The sequence below is a fragment of the Lemur catta genome, chromosome 14 (genome assembly GCF_020740605.2).
Source record: "Lemur catta isolate mLemCat1 chromosome 14, mLemCat1.pri, whole genome shotgun sequence".
NCBI classification, from domain to species: Eukaryota; Metazoa; Chordata; class Mammalia; order Primates; family Lemuridae; genus Lemur; species Lemur catta.
In genome coordinates, this window is record NC_059141.1 from 40,095,201 (window position 1) to 40,111,586 (window position 16,386).

The 16,386-nt window shown below is 37.5% G+C and overlaps 1 protein-coding gene across 1 annotated transcript; it reads right to left on the reverse strand.

Annotated features, from left to right (window-relative positions):
- Positions 1 to 995: 995 nt before the first annotated feature.
- MRLN (myoregulin) lies at positions 996 to 14,012 on the reverse strand. Its single transcript, XM_045567882.1, has 3 exons — positions 13,995 to 14,012; positions 2,539 to 2,650; positions 996 to 1,226 (listed from the first exon to the last, which is right to left on the reverse strand). Exon 3 carries the CDS (start codon positions 1,204 to 1,206, stop codon positions 1,066 to 1,068), a length of 141 nt encoding a protein of 46 aa, XP_045423838.1. The 5' UTR covers positions 1,207 to 1,226; positions 2,539 to 2,650; positions 13,995 to 14,012; the 3' UTR covers positions 996 to 1,065.
- Between the last annotated feature and the right edge of the window lie 2,374 nt (positions 14,013 to 16,386).

Below are 16,386 nucleotides of genomic sequence, written 5' to 3' on the forward strand. Positions count from 1 at the left end.
TTATATTTTAACACTGACTGCCAGGCAATGAGGGAATTAAGAAAACAGGGGAAGAGAACACATTGTCAAATGGGACATGAGAAAAGGGTAAACTTGCTCTTGTTCCTTGACAAAAGATTTTTAAATGTGGAATAAGAAAAATAAACAGCAGCAATACTAGATACAGCAATAGGGACTTAAATAAAGCAGTATTATATAAAAATAGTTGAGTTCTACAGATTGGTTTTTAAACTACACTTGTGTTATTAAGATATTACTATGTACCTTTGGGGGCAACATGATATCGTGGACCTGGTTCTGTCACTTCCTAGTTATGGCCTCAAGCTGGTATAATTCCTCCAAGATTCAGTTTATTCATCTGTAAAATTGGGACAACTAACACCTTCCTCCTAGGATTATTATAAACCTTACATTACATAACATAGAGTCAGAATTTAGTCCCAAAGAGGAAATCAACACGGGTTACACCCTGTTTTCTCTCCTTTCCTATAAGCTCTGTTTTCCTAAAAGGATGTCTTTTAAGTATTTCCTTCCAAACTCTAAGTCTTTGTCGGTAGAAATATTCTCACTTATTTAATTGCCCCAGGGTTAAGAAAAACAATCTACCTGCAAACAGATGAAATATTTGTATAAGAAAATGAGTATAAACTATTGGTATATTGTATGTAAAAATTATGCTCCTGGGATATTAAACTTGGTATGTTAAAAATAGAATGATATAAAATTTCACATAGATACACATCCTTAAAAAATCAACTTCACACATAATTTCACCTATAAATTTTAGTCAATACACTAAATAACAACTATGTTAAAAATCAAGAAGTTTGATGACTCTGTAGGATAGATTTTTTGGGAAAAGAATTTCCACTTCGATTTATATGAATGTTTTATAAACCATAAAGTTTGAAATGATACACAATGTTTTTAACATAATGTCCTGTTGGCTTCTAGAACACATTGGCGATGTCATCCAATTAAAATCACTCAACATATTAAAATACAAATTTTTATTCACTGGAATTCAATTTGAAATTTACATGTAAAGTAAAGGAAGTCAGCTTTTTAAGAAGTTATAACAACATACATAATAGACATTAAGTCAACAAAGATAACAAACAAAATTTTTAGAAGTCTTCCCACAATTTCATCTTCCAGGCTTTTGGGAGTAGTAGTGGCAATTAATATCCAGTTTTTACCAGTCATAGCCAGAATATTCCTGCTCCCTAGGAAAAAAAAGAGAAAAGTATCCTCAAATGAGCACATTTATAATCCTGATTCTTTCAACTCAATCTAATATTTGCACTCTAAAAAAATAATGATGATTAGTCTTGCAAGGAATACTCTATACCTATTTGTAATCAACCAATGAACTAAAATATTTTTCTTCCCAATGAATTAAATTATTTTTCTTCCATTCTTTTTGACCAGTTTATGTCATAATCACAGGTTTTTCTACATGCCAAACTTTGCCTTTCTTTCTAAAAGAAACAGCTCAAGAGACTTTCATAATGATCATTCTCTTTTCATGTTATAATATGTAATATAATATTACATAAATAAGTTTATTTATGAAGTTTCTCCAGTCATTTACATTGATGTAAATGGCATCAGTGAAGTTGCCATTCCTCTAATCTGTACAGTTGGTGTAAACAGAAAGTGAGAATTTGAAGATATGAAAAAAGGCAGGTAATACTAAAATTTTTTAAAAAATAGACAACAAAGAGTATTTTTCTTTTTTCAAGATCCCCTCATGGTTTGGCCACTTAATAAGACATCAAATGTTTCATTTCCTCCACATTTCTGTGTTGATGAAACAGCTTTTTTTAAAAAAAAAATAGCTGGCATTTTGGAAGGTATTAATTTGTGGTCTGTTTTCCACACCGTCAGAACATCGTACCAAATATCTGCCAGGTAAGGGGTTTAGAACTATTCTCAATCCCTTCTACAGGGAGTGCAAAGGCAAATAAGTAATTTTCAAAGCCTTACACCAAAGTTCCTTATATACATTGAAGTTAAAATGAACATCAATACCTAAAAAAAAAGTGGCAAGATTTGGGTACTAAAATATTTCATCTGCTATTTTCACTCAAAAATCCAAAAGGCAGGTTGAGTTTTACAAGAGCAGGAGAAAGAGGGAAGGAAAGAGAGATGAGTATTAGGCCAGTGTTGTCGTCTCCCACTTTGAGCAATCTTGATTAATTTTTGTAACAGCTTGCTCCATTCCTAGAGGAGGGAATGACTTGCCCCAAATTCACAGCAATCATTGGCAAAATAAACACCTAGCAATTTCCCTACATTCAACAATTCCTTTTGTTTGTGCTTCAGCAACAAGGGGCAAGAATAATACATGTGTTTCCAAAGTGATTTTCCTTCCCTCCTGTAGCCTCAGCCTCCAGCTTGTGTTTCTTCAGTCTGTGCTCCCTGGGGTACCTTCAACTCTCTCCAACAACAGTGAGAAAGAGACTGAAACAGGAAGTGAGGGGGAGACTAGGCAATTGGTGTGGATTGAGGAGTGAGTAGAGACCCATCTCTCACCTGAATTAATCCCAGGCCGTGGTAGATAACACAGCTCCTCAGTTTTCTCTTACTCTGCTCTGGCTAGAACAAAGTGCATTCAGCACAGGTGGTCTCTTAGCAACCTTGGTTCCTGTGACAAAGCACATTGAAAGCTTTTATTGCACGGGGAGGTGGTGTAGGAAGTGGAGGGGCAGGGAGCTTACATGGAAACACTCTAAAATTGTTTTCAAAAGAAGACAGGAAGGAAATGTCGAAGAGTGAACTTTGGAAAATACGACACTCTAATTTCTATTTATCACGGAATTGTATAGCTAGAAACTGAACATTTAACAGAACGATTAAGCTGACTTCTAGGATTTTCCTGGCAGGGCAAACATTCATCACACTTTTTTAAAGAAATAATTCTCTAAAAGTTGTTTTAAACAAATGCTTCCATCTCTTCACAGCAAAACAACCACCACCACCAAAAAAAATCCCAAAACTCTTCTCTACATAAGAGAATATAATTCATGAGATTGTATACCTGTGTTTTAAGTAAAGTCATCCCTCCATATCCATGGAGAATTGGGTCCAAGACCCTCCACATATATCAAAATCCGTAGGTGCTCAACTCTCTGGTATAAAGTGTCATAGTATTTGCATATAAGCTACACACATCCTCGTGTATACTTTAAATTCTTTCCAGATTACTTACAGTACCTGATATAATGTTAATAGTATATAAATAATTGTTATGCTGTGTTATTTAGAGACTAATGACAAACAAAAAAGTCTGTACATGTTCAGTACAACAATTTTTTTCCAAATATTTTTGATCCCCAGTTGGTTGAATCCATGGATGTAGAACCCATGGATACAGAGGACCAACTGTACTATAAGTTTTAAGATTTTGTATCACTTTTACAAATGAATTGGCAAATTAAGGAGTGAATTTATTACAAAAACCAGGCTATAAAATTTGACCTGTATCACACAATGACATTTTGGTCAATGAGGGACTGATATTGGTCCCATAAAATTGTAACAGAGCTGAAAAATTCCTATCTTCTAAGGTCCCCAACCTATGGTGAGTTGTATAATTATTTCATCGTATATTACAATGTAATAATAATAGAAATAAAGTGCACAATAAATGTAATGATCTTGAATCATCCTGAAACCACCCCACCCCCATGCCTGGTACATGGAAAAATTGTCTTCCATGAAAATGTTTCCTGGTGCCAAAAAGGTTGGGGACCACTGCTCTAGTGACCTTGTAGCCATCACAATGTCATAGCACAACACATTACTCACGTGTTTGTGGTGATGCTGGTGTAAACAAACCTACTGCACCGCCAGTCGTATAAAAGTACAGCACATACAATTATGTACAGTTCCTAATACTTGATAATGATAATAAATGACTATGCTGTTTTATGTATTTACTATATTAATTATACTTTCTATCATTATTTTAGAGTGCATTCCTTCTACTTATTAAAAAAAAAGTTAACTGTAAAATAGCCTCCAGCAGGTCTTTCAGGAGGTATTCTAGAAGAAGGCATTGTTGTCATGGGAGACGACAGCTCCATGAATGTTACTGACCCTGAAGACCTCCAACGGGACAAGATGTGGAGGTGGAAGACAGTGATATTGATGATCCTGACTCTGTGTAGGCCTAGGCTAATGTGTGTGTTTGTGTCTTAGTTTTTAATAAAAAAGTTTTGAAAGAAAAAAAAAACATTTTAAAAACAGAAAACAGCTTATGGAATAAGGATATAAAGAAAGAAAATATTTTTGTACAGCTCTACAATGTGTTTGTGTTTTAAGCTGTGTTATTACAAAAGAGTAAAAAAATTAAAAAATTAAAAAGTGTATGAAGTAAAAAAAATTAAAGTAAGCTACTTTATTATCAAAGAGAGAAAATTTTTTTAATAAATTTAGTATAGCCTAAGTGTACAGTGTTCATAAAATCTATAATAGTGTACAGTCATATCCTAAGTCTTCACATTCACTCACTACTTACTCACTGATTCACCCAGAACAACTTCCAGTCCTGCAAGCTCCATTCATGGTAAGTGCCTTACTAAAAGATAAAAGTGCCTTTTATCTTTTATACTGTATTTTTACTGTACCTTTTCTATGTCTAGAGAGATACACAAATACTTACCATTGTGCTACAATGGCCTACAGTATTCAGTACAGTAACATGCTGTACAGGTTTGTAGCCTGGGAGCAATGGGCTATACCATGTCACCTAGGTGTGTAATAGGCTATACCATTTAGGTTTGTGTGAGTACACTCTGTCATGTTCATACAATGATGAAATCACCTAATGCTGCAGTTCTCAAAATGTATCCCTGTTGTTAAGCTATGCATGACTGTAACATTCATTGGGATAATCTACGCTAATAATATACTTTAAATATAAAGACCTTATACTCAAAGGTGTTCATTGCAGTCTACTTGCTCCACCCCCTCACCACATCCCTTTCACAAGCTTTTCTTAAGGAGCTATATCACACATATATAATAGAAAAGTAGAAAAATAGTGAGTAATAAGTCATAAGTGAATAAATCATAAGCTTAACGAGTATTTTACAAAGTAAACACATGCATGTAAACCACATTGGATCCACAGTGTCATTTTTATTACAGAAAAAAAATTAGAAGTAATGATAACAGAGTAAACAAACTATAATTCAGCTACATATCATAGCTATTACAACTATGAAATCATGGAAAAACTACTTAGACAATGATGTCAAAGCATTTAGATATGAATACAGCACATACTTATGACCCTCATTGCACTCCTGGGTATATCTCCTAAAGAAATTCATGGCTATCTGCCTCTCAGGACACATATCCAAACATTATTCCTAATATCTTAAACTTGGAAACAACCCAAATACCCATTAGCAAATAGATAAATTGTGGCAGAGTCATGTAATAGAATATTATAGAATGATAAAAATCAAACTACAGCTATGTACAAAAATAGAAGTGAATCTTACAAACATAATATTGAATTTTAAAAAGCAAGGCACAAAACAAAACACACAACATAAGTACATTTATCTAAAGTAGAAAAACAGTTAAAGGGCATGGTATAGGGGTGCACAGATGGTTGGCAATTGTGTAGGTGGTAAATTTTATCAGGAAAACAAGAGGACTGGCTACCATAAAATCACAACAGTGGTGACTTGAGTGAGGGTAGGGAAGAAATAGGCGGGAGCTTCCTGCAATGTTCCATTTCTTGTCCTGGGTGGTGGCTACATTGACAATCGCTTTTGAACTATTTACTTAACTGTACAGAGAAGTTTTATGTGCTTTTCTCTACGCACATTAGATTTCATAATTGAAGTATTTAAAACAAGACACTAGAAATACATATAAATGTCAATGGTGTCATAGTGGCTAAGTTTGGGTGAAAGTAGTTTGGGTGAAAGTAGTTTGGGTGATTTTTTCCCTGTTGTTTCCATTTTTTGCATCCTTTTGTTTAAAAGAATATTGCCTTTTAAATAAACGTCAGAAAACTAAAGAAAGTTGTCCTAGTATTGCTAGTCGTCTTCTCTCCCCATATATTTAAAAGTAATTTATACTCATTTTATTTTTGTCAAACCAATCATTACAACAAATATGAATAAAATGAAAATTAAATTTATCAGTGAAACATTTTAATGAAAGTATGCAACTTATATAATAAATGAGACAAATATCTTCCACTAAAGAACATGTTTCCGTACACTCAAAATGCTTGTGAGAAACAGGAACCTGGGTGGTTCTTGTTTGGTTCTTCCCCTTGCTGTTAGATCTGTTTCTAGATCTAAAATCATTGGAAAGACACAAATTAGTATCCTCAAAAGCTTATTAACACATCTAGTTTTTACTATGGATTAAAATTATGAGCATGATGGTGCTTTGATTTACATTTTGCTTATTACTTCTCAGCTAGAATCATGGTAGTGTGTTTTCTTTAGAATTGAAGGGAGATTTTGGGGGGCAAAACTACTTAACAGCAGCAATTTTTAGGAAGAAAATATTTCCTGGTGTTTTTTTTTTTAAATCTGATAAAACATGGACCAAAAAGATAAATAAATTATAAACAAGTTAGGACACTTTAAAAACTATGCTACAACTTCTTGGAAGTGACTATCTCAAGACCTTGGTCTTATCTTGAATGCAGTGTTTTAAAATCATAGCTAAAATGCCATGACCTCCAATTGCTGATGTAAGATATCCCAGGTTATTTTGGGTCAAATATATTTTATGTTGAAACTTCAGATGACTGCAAATAGTTTCCCCTCCCATTTAAAAGTGTCTTTCTTTCTCTTCCCCATTTCCAGAGGTCACTGGACGTCAACTTATTAGTTTATAGAATATTGTACTGAAAGTAGAATGAATACTCTCATCTAGTTTTTAAATGTTTTTTTCCTTTGATGCTATCTAGGTTTAGATCCAAATAATCTAATTCAAATTGGCCTATTCATTGCTTATTGGATAGTTGAGCAGTGGTATCCCATAAAGCAAGTTAGACAAACAAGAGTAGCAGGAACCCTTGGTAACTGGGAGCTGGACTTCATTGTATTATTTATTTTTACTCTGCTGCCTGTTTATAGGCCCTTTACTATCTTGATTTTATATTAAAAAAGAGTTTCTCAAATCAACTCTGACTTCTTGGATCATAAGAAAGGTACATTTTCTAAATTGCTTGGTCCCTTGGCAAAAACAAAAATAACCCCCCCCCCATTATATAAAAGTATTGCTGGTTCTAAGACCTCACCCTTTTCTCAACTTCTCTCAACCCCTAACATTTCCCCTTATTAGGTGTGGAGTTTTGGTCAAGACAAAGAACAGAACATATTTTGCAAAGTCTCCTTTTCAATCAAAAGAAAAATACTTTTCATTGGATTCAAGTTTATAGTCTTAAACCCACGAATCACATTTCAAAAATATTTTCTTTTTTGACAAGAATTTTCTAATCCTACTCCTTGTTTCAACTGATATCTGATAGTTAAGATAATATTGACAGAAGTTCCCTAGATACGCATGTTGAAAAATGAGACATAATTGAAATCTGGCCATTTTTGCTTAGTTGGTCACTAAGTAAACAATAATAACTACTGTGGGGAACTACTATGTCCAGGGCCCTGATTGTCACTATTGGGAGGTGAACGACACTTACCTCTCAATAGTGTCCTGCACTATTGTGTAGATGCTAACCCACAATTCCAGCCTCCAAATGCCATTCTGTTTCAACTATCCTGGTTTATTCATGTTTGCAAATGCTTTTCAAAAGATCTAGGCTACAATGGGAATTAGCTATACCGGAATGGAAACATCCACATAGTTATTAATGGGCACTCTCCCTTCATCCTAGCTCTTTTCTACATGTGGAAACTGCTTGTGGAACAATGGGATGGAGGGTCTCACAGTGACCCCTCTGGGCCTGATAACCCCGAATTTGCCAGAATTCACTTTACAACAACGAGTTGTTAATTTATTCACATCAAAACAATCTGCCCAGGCCAGGTGTGGGCAGTGGCTCATGCCTGTAATCCTAGCACTCTGGGAGGCTGAGGCAGGAGGATTGCTTGAGCTCAGGAGTTCAAGACCACCCTGAGCAAGAGTGAGACCCCATCTCTACTAAAAATAAAAAAATTAGCTGGGCGTGGTGGCATGCAACTGTAGTCTCAGCTACTTGGGAGGCTGAGGCAGGAGGATCGCTTGAGCCCAGGAGTTTGAGGTTGCAGTGAGCTCCAATGGTGCCCCACTGCACTCTGCCCAGGGTGGCAGAGGGAGACTCTGTCTTAAAAACAAAAGCAAAAACAAAAACAATCTTCCCTTTGTAAATGAGACATTCCCCCAAACCACAACTATGAGCTCACTGTTTAACAAGGTTACCTGAAGAAACACTTTTTATTATCTACTTTTATTCTCTTTTACCATCTATTTTATTCTTGTTTATTGTTTTTTTCTAACCACTGGTCACCTTATGGCTGACCAGTTTCTCCCTTTGACCTCCTGAATGAGAATGCTCCCAGGACATGGTGGTTGACAGGTGGGTTTGGAATCACACTGACACTAGTACCCATTTGAATCTCAGGTCTGCTGCTGAGCATGAGATCTTGGGCAAGTTACATGAACTCTCTGGGCCTCAGTTAGCATTTCTATAAAGTGGGGATAATAGTACCGGCTTCTTAGGGTAGTATGAAAATGATAATACTTATGCCTAGAAAGCAAACATTTAATAAATGACAGCGACAACTATTAACTATGGCCTAACTAGACCGTGTTACCTGCTAGACTGTACCCCTTGAATGAATCATTCTCAGGTTCTCTTTAAGCACCTAAACACACAAAACTGTCAGACTCCTAGTCATCCTTTCAGATTCAATGTTACCTCCTCTGTGATCCCATCTGACTGCCTCAGGTAGAATGTGTTTCCCACCTGTCTGTAACATATTGCTGGTTGGGAGGCTGTGTCACGGTTGTTCACGTGTAACACCCCATAGGCAGTTGCTGTCTTCCTAGAAGGGGGGGATGGCCTTATCTCTCCTGGACCCCAGTGCCTCACAGTCCCTGACACTAAGCAGTTCTCAAAAGATACTGACTTAACTACACTTAAAGTAGAAGCTTTCTTGGAAGACTGAAAGTTCATTTTGTTCAGATGACAATTACACAAGAAACACACATATATTAAGTCTACTTTTCCCAGCAAATAATTTTAAAAATAAAATTGCAAACTTGAGTGTTCTCAATTTGTCTCCATGTAGAAAAAATCTCTGTTTCCCAGAAAGTTGATGTTCAATCAATTTGTCTTTTAGAAACTTGAGAAATCGTACGAGAATGATGTCTTGTTGATGCTTTTCCTTTTGTTTTTTCTTGTAATTAAGGAACCAAGTCAAGTTGTTGGAAGGCAACAAAAATTTGGCATAGGACTTACAGGGTTTTGGGGATAGGAGTGTCCGATGGCTGTTGTTTCTGCAGCAAAACAGAGATTTGCCCTCACTAAACTTCTCAGATTTGAGTTACTTGGGAGTTAACTGAAAACTCAGCCATAGTCAATGGTAAATGAATTTTATGTGTTCTGTAAGTTTCTAAACTTTGAGTTTAAGCTGCACTTTCTGAACAAATTAAGGTCTCATTAGATTCTGCCCAAAGTTGGATTATGTGAGAAAGGGAATTTAACACATATCTGAGAAATTAACTTATCAATGACCTGAGTCTTGTACAAGAGAAAGATGAGAATTTTTTTTTTAAATGGCATTTGACTTTACATTTCAGTGATGGCAGCCGTGATTGTTGTACCTTGTTTCCTGATTCAGACATAATTTCAAGGCAGTTTTTCTCTTTTCAGCTAAGAAAAACAACAGTAGTGAAAGGTTTGAAGTAATAAAGAAATACTGGCACTGGAAAAGACATTCAAGCCCTCATAAACTTCTCATTTGACAAACAAGGCCCAGAGAAGTACAGAGACTTATCTGATGTCACACAGTTACTTTTTTTCCAGAGCTACTACCATCATTGCCTCAGCAATTTTCTGACACTTATGATAAATTGGATTCTGTGTTTCACCAGACTTGGCTCTGTGGAGAGATTCTGCCTTCATCACTTTCCAACATCTTTGATTCAGGCCAATGTAAGACCAGAGAGTCCAGGATAAAGTCAATCACAAGTGAAAACTGGAAAATTTGGCAGGTCGGGGTCACAAGACAAAGAACTTGACAAAGTGTACTTTCACTGAAAACAAAAATGTGTTTTGTCGCAGATGGTCAGTTGGCAAGGTGGAGTGAGGAGAGAGTGTAGGATTTGCACCAGGTGGAACTGGTTGTAGATCTTGGCTCTGGTCGGTATTAACTCTGCAGCCTTGGACAAGGCGTCTAACCTCGGATGCTACCTCATCTGGAGAACAGAGAAGATAATATCTGTCGTGTGTGGGTTTGAAAGGACTTTTATTCATAACTGAAGTTATGTGCCTACTATACACACTTGGATTTTAATCTCATCAAATTTTATGAGGTGGAATATTAGTACCACTGTTTCCTTAGTTGGAGAGACTGAGGCACAGAGAGGTTGAGTGAGCTGTCTGAGGTTACACACTTAGCAAGAGGTGACCAGGGATTCATAGAGACATCTTTTTGGCTCCAAAACCCATACCCTTAGCTACTGCAATATTGTAGGTTTGGTAAAAACATAAGCCGAAAGCCCGGCATGCTGCCTGACACTCGATAAATAGTGGTCAGCCAGATGAAGCAGAGATTCAGAAGAATGGCTAATTCCTGAAGCCCAACAGTGGTGAAGAGGGATGGAGTGGCCAAGATAGATAAGACGAGACAAATGGCCCTCAAGAGAGGGAAATCTGCCAGACGTGATGGCTCACACCTGTAATCCTAGCATTCGGGGAGGCTGAGGTGGGAGGATTGGTTGAGGCCAGGAGTTTAAGACCAGGCTGGGCAACATAGCAAGATCTCATTTGTACAAAAAAAAATTAAAAATTAGCTGGGTATGGTGGTGCCTGCAGACCTAGCTACTCAGTAGGCTTAGGCAGGAGGATCACTTGAAGCCAGGAGTTCAAGGTTACAGTGAACTATGATAAGGTCACACTGCACTCTAGTCCGAGGTGAGAACTTGTCCCTAAAATTAAAGAGAGAGAGAGAGAGAGAGAGAGAGAGAGAGAGAGAGAGAGAGAGAGAGAGAGAGAAGGAAAGCCCTGGGAAGTTGTGAGAAGTTGAGGCAGACACATGACACGTGGGCAGCAGGGTGTTGGCTTGCCTGAGAGCCCACCTGATCACCCACAGGCCCTGGGGGGAAAGGGGATTCCAGAAGCTACTATGTTTCTCCTCTCTTTGTACTTCTCATGCTTTGTTTCTATGTCAACACCTGTTCAGTATTGGCTTTCCCAAGCCATTCATGGCCATACCTCAAATATTTGAAGTAAATTATTTGGCCCTAAAATGAACAATTTTTCTACACATGAACAGACTTGTTCTCTTAATTATCTACTACCAGGACTTGTGAAGGCTAAGATTTCCAGTTGCCACATTTCTGTCCCTGACAGATGGTGCATCGCCGCCTAGAAGATATAAATTACTCTGTTATGGGCATTTAACATTAAGAAATATTCTAGAATCAAGGTAATCAAAATGTTATCAGCCTTCTCCTTCCCAGGTTTCCCAGCTGTTCCATGAATCACAGCTGCAATTCACAGTCTCTTACAAGGCCAGAAGAAATGCCCGGATCCCTGGCTGGGGACCAGCCATGCAAGGTTTCCTCTGGGAGCCCCAGCACCGAGCTGCCATTCAACACTTATCCTTGAGCGGTGTGCGGAAGCAAGACAGGGACTGAGGGGCTTTGCTGGTGAGGTCTGTATTTTTTTATCTGCAGAACTCAGATATCCAAACAAGCGTCATCCCCCGTTCGGGGATGAGGATTGAAAGGGAGTGGAGAATCTCCAGACTTGTTTGAATTCTCACAAACATTTGGCAAAATCTTTTAAACTGCCTGCAACACACACTCCTCTCCATAAATTCACTGGTGGTAATTTTTTATGCTTTTAGGTACAGATTTGATTTCTGAAAGCAGCTGAATGTTATCTGGAGTCAGGTTTAGCTGAGAATATAGATGGCAAGGCTGGAGAACAGAATTTCAAGTTTAAATGAAAGACTTTAAATGCTGTTAGAGCAGAAATGATATCTCCAGCATTTAGGTACTCAATAATTTTGGGGGGGAGGTAGAAGGATGAGGTGTGACTTTAACGCATTGTTCTTCTGTGTGTCACAAGGTCATTGCTTAGACAGTGGTACACAAGGGGGAGCCCTGGGAAGAACTGAATCATGAGCAAGCCCATCCTGACTTTCCTCAGAGTTACTCACAAAATGACTTCTCTCTCCTACTGCAGTAAGAGCTTATACACCCCTTGCTAAGCTGGCACCGTGTCTTGCACACAGTAGGAATTAAATGCACATGTGCAGAACGAAAGCTTCTAAGAGGAAAACGAAAATCTCATCCTATATCCTGAGTTACAGGGTACCACTGTGGAAAGCAGTTATTGAGACAACCCTCCTCTCTGTCTTATCCAGACACAGAATCGAATCTAATGTAGCAAGGGTGGAAACCAAACACTGAAGCACATAACAAAAAGAAACATTTTAGAACACTGATTATAACACAGCAGGTACGTTTATGGAAATAATAGCCTATGTTTTGAAATTGCTTTTGGAGTTTCCTCATCATCATTGACCTTAGCTGTAGCCTCAATATCCTGAATTGCTAACAATATACCATCCTCCAATCCACCCTTCCTCAGCATTCGCACAGTTTATACCATCCTAAAAATAAAGTTATTAAAAGGAGCAAAAGTCCAGTGTTGTCCCTATGGTTTAAATTAATGTTTCTCATGACAGCCTGCATGTGGAGGCTCTGGATTTGAGTTTGAGACAAATAAGTGATGATTAGGAAGATTCAGGAAAAACTGGAAGAAGGGATTTGTTAAATAATGTTACATTACTGTCACTATACCTGGCCACTTATAAACATTATAAGTAAAACCCACCACCCTGTAAAACAGGTTATGATTCTCATTTCATAAATGAGCCCTCAGCGCAGAGTGGTTGGGTACTTGCTCCAGGGAACACAACCTGCAAGTGGTCCAAGCCAGGGCTCAACACCAGGCCCCCTTCTGCCTCCTTCCAACTCACTATAATGCCTCTCTTACACATTGTATTTAGAAGCCTGGTGCACATGCTCAAGAATCGAACATATGTAACCATAGCAGAACGCTGTATTAGTCTATGGTCCTGAAAAGGGATTGCAGTGTCAGCTTTCAGCTCTGCTCACTAGGACGGAGCAGGGCATATGCCTTTCTGGGCTTCAGGGTCCTCCTTTTCCAGACAGAAAACATAGTGACCTACTTTGCAGGACTTTCAGAGGCAACCATTATAAAGAAGCCTGCAAAGACAAAGCCTTTGGCTAACGAACAAGGAAGCAATGGATCCATGGAACAAGAAGAGTGCCCTCTCTGATCCAAACCTGGAACATGGGAAAACAAACAAACAAACAAACAAACAAGGGCCTGGGTATCCTGTCCCTCTCACACGTAATTCCCATATGCAAAAATTCTCTTGGAAATCACTGGAATTCTAACTGGAGAGGAAACACAAGGAGATGGGAGTATCAAGCCGTGCCTACAGGCTTTGGTCAAATAGTTTTTATATTATTAATCCTTTGCTTCTCCTCCTGCCTTTACTTAGCCAAAAGAAAGTGAAAGGAGTGGAAACCTAATTCATTAATCTCTCTTCTAGTCAGCCTTGTAAAAACTGGAGAGGTGTTGAAATGCAGAGAATAGGAAATAGGCTTTGTGAATCTTACTGAGTTTTTATGTACTATGTTCTCCTTCTACCAGAAACAGACAAGAGTCACACTAAACTGTCCTCCTACATCAACATTTTAAAATGTTACATTTGAAAAAAAAAAAAAAAACCACCACTTACTGTTCAGGGGTTCAATAAGCGAAGTCCAAAGTCAACGGAATGGTCTCTCTCTCTTTTGTGAAAAACACCATATGCTCTTGTTGGATCAGGAGGCTCACTGGTCTGTTATTAATAACTGGCTTAGAGCTTTATGGAGAAACATGAGCCAGAATGTTATGGGAGGAGGCAAGTGGAAAGAAATTGACAGACACAGGTGGAATAAGTTATAACAAAAATATACTTACTCACGTAGGAGTTCAAATAACCTGTGAGGTGATCAGTTCCTCCACAATCAATAGACCCTCATGCCAAGTGTTCAAAGAGTTTAACAACCAACAAAAATGTCCTTAATCTCGAAGAAAGCCATGATTTATTTAATGTTATACTATCCTTTACTATTTTGAACAATTCTTCTCCATGGACATCTGAATGTCTTTTCAAATTTACATTGACTCCTCCCTGTTTTTAAAATATATCAACCAATGAATTTTCAAATGTATACTGTCAATTTTTTGAAGTTTGTTTACGTATGACCATATCAGCTTCCCTCCCTTAAGAATCCCAAAACAATTTCTGGAAAAGGATAGGTATATGAGGGGGTTGAGGGCTGGATCTTGGGATTGTATCATATGTAAAAGGAAACCTGTAGAATTGATGTAGTAAGAAGGCAGGTGTAATCATGACCTGGCTCCTGGTTTGCAGTGGCTCTCCTGTCTTGAAAAGCTCCCTTTCAAAAAAGTTCCAAGCCTGTGCCTCCCCTCCTCACCATAACTGACATCAAATTGTTTAGACCAGGAACAGCATGTCTTTAGACATAAATTACATTAAACCTGGGCCCTGTCAGTCTAAAGTACTAAAAGAAAATGGACAATTAGACATATCTTTGTACAGAACAATGCTTGTTAAATTGCTTCATTCTTAAGGTTCCTGCTGCCTGTCACCCTGGCTCAGGCCTGGTAACTGTTCTTTTTTGAAACTAAACCCTTGTTCAACTAAACCCTGGGATGGGTGGGGGTAGACACCTCACTATGGGTGGGGGTAGACACCTTGATGTTGGACTTCTAGTCTCCAAGTCTGAGATAATACATTTCTGTTGTTTTAGCCCACTTTGTGGTAAAATTGAACTTCTAATACTTTAAAAAAATAGTCATATAAAAACTAACCCAAATGCTTTAATAATTCAAGTTCATAAAATTTAGGTAACTCGGGCCAGGCATGGTGGCTCACGCCTGTAATCCTAGCACTCTGGGAGGCCGAGGTGGGTGGATCACTCGAGGTCAGGAGTTCGTGACCAGCCTGAGCAAGAGAGAGACCCCGTCTCTACTAAAAATAGAAAGAAGTTATATGGACATCTAAAAATATATATAGAAAAAAATTAGCCGGGCATGGTGGCACATGCCTGTAGTCCCAGCTACTCGGGAGGCTGAGACAGGAGGATTGCTTGAGCCCAGGAGTTTGAGGTTGCTGTGAGCTAGGTTGACGCCACAGCACTCTGGCCAGGGTGACAGAGCGAGACTCTGTCTCAAAAAAAAGAAAAAAAAAATTTAGGTAACTCTTTAAAAAATAAGACAAGTTTAATATTGTTATTTAATAAAAAGAGCTGTATTCTAACCTATCCAAATTAAGTATAATACAAGCATACATTTGTATTCTATTTGGGTATGTTCTTTCTGAACTTATACAGGTTTACTAATTGAATAAACTGGCATTACATTTCCCAGATATTTAAGATGATGAAAATCGGAGTCTTGCGTTTAACCGAATTAATCATTATTCTGGTAAACTTTATTTCAACAGTAATTGTGTTTTGTAGTATGTCAGCTTGAAGACAGTCTTAAGCTCTTTTAATCACTTAAAACTTATACTGTATTAAGTTAATTAATCAATATTCATTAAATAGCTAGATCATTTCTAGTAAAATAAACTACGGAAATATTAATCACTAAGCATAATTTTAAGGATCTATATATTTTGCCACATTGAGAAGTTGTACTATAAGGATGTATATGGCTATAAAAAGTTTTGAGATGTATATTCATAAGTTCTGCTACAAAATTATGGTATATGACAGTTCACAAATATCTACCTCATAGTTATCTCTGCAAAATAGAAGTTACTGTCATTAAAAGTTATGATTGATATATGTGAATGAGACGGTTTAGGAAAAATAATTGCAGAAAAAATGACTTCATATGCAAAGTATTCAGGATGTGTTTTTATTAAGGGAAAGGAAAGTAGTGTCCTAAAGTAAAATGACTGGTTGTTCCAGAAAGAGGAAGAAGAACAGGTAGCAGAAAGCCTGAATGGATATAGAAAGTTGTAGAAGGTGCACATAAAGGGAATTTTATTTGTCATAGTCAAAGCTGGCTAAGGTTTAGTAGGCTTATTTATAAGATTTTCTTAAAAAGAGATT

Coding starts and splice junctions, on each gene's coding strand:
- MRLN (XM_045567882.1), bottom strand. CDS start 1,206: ATGACTGGTAAAAACTGGATATTAATTGCCACTACTACTCCCAAAAGC.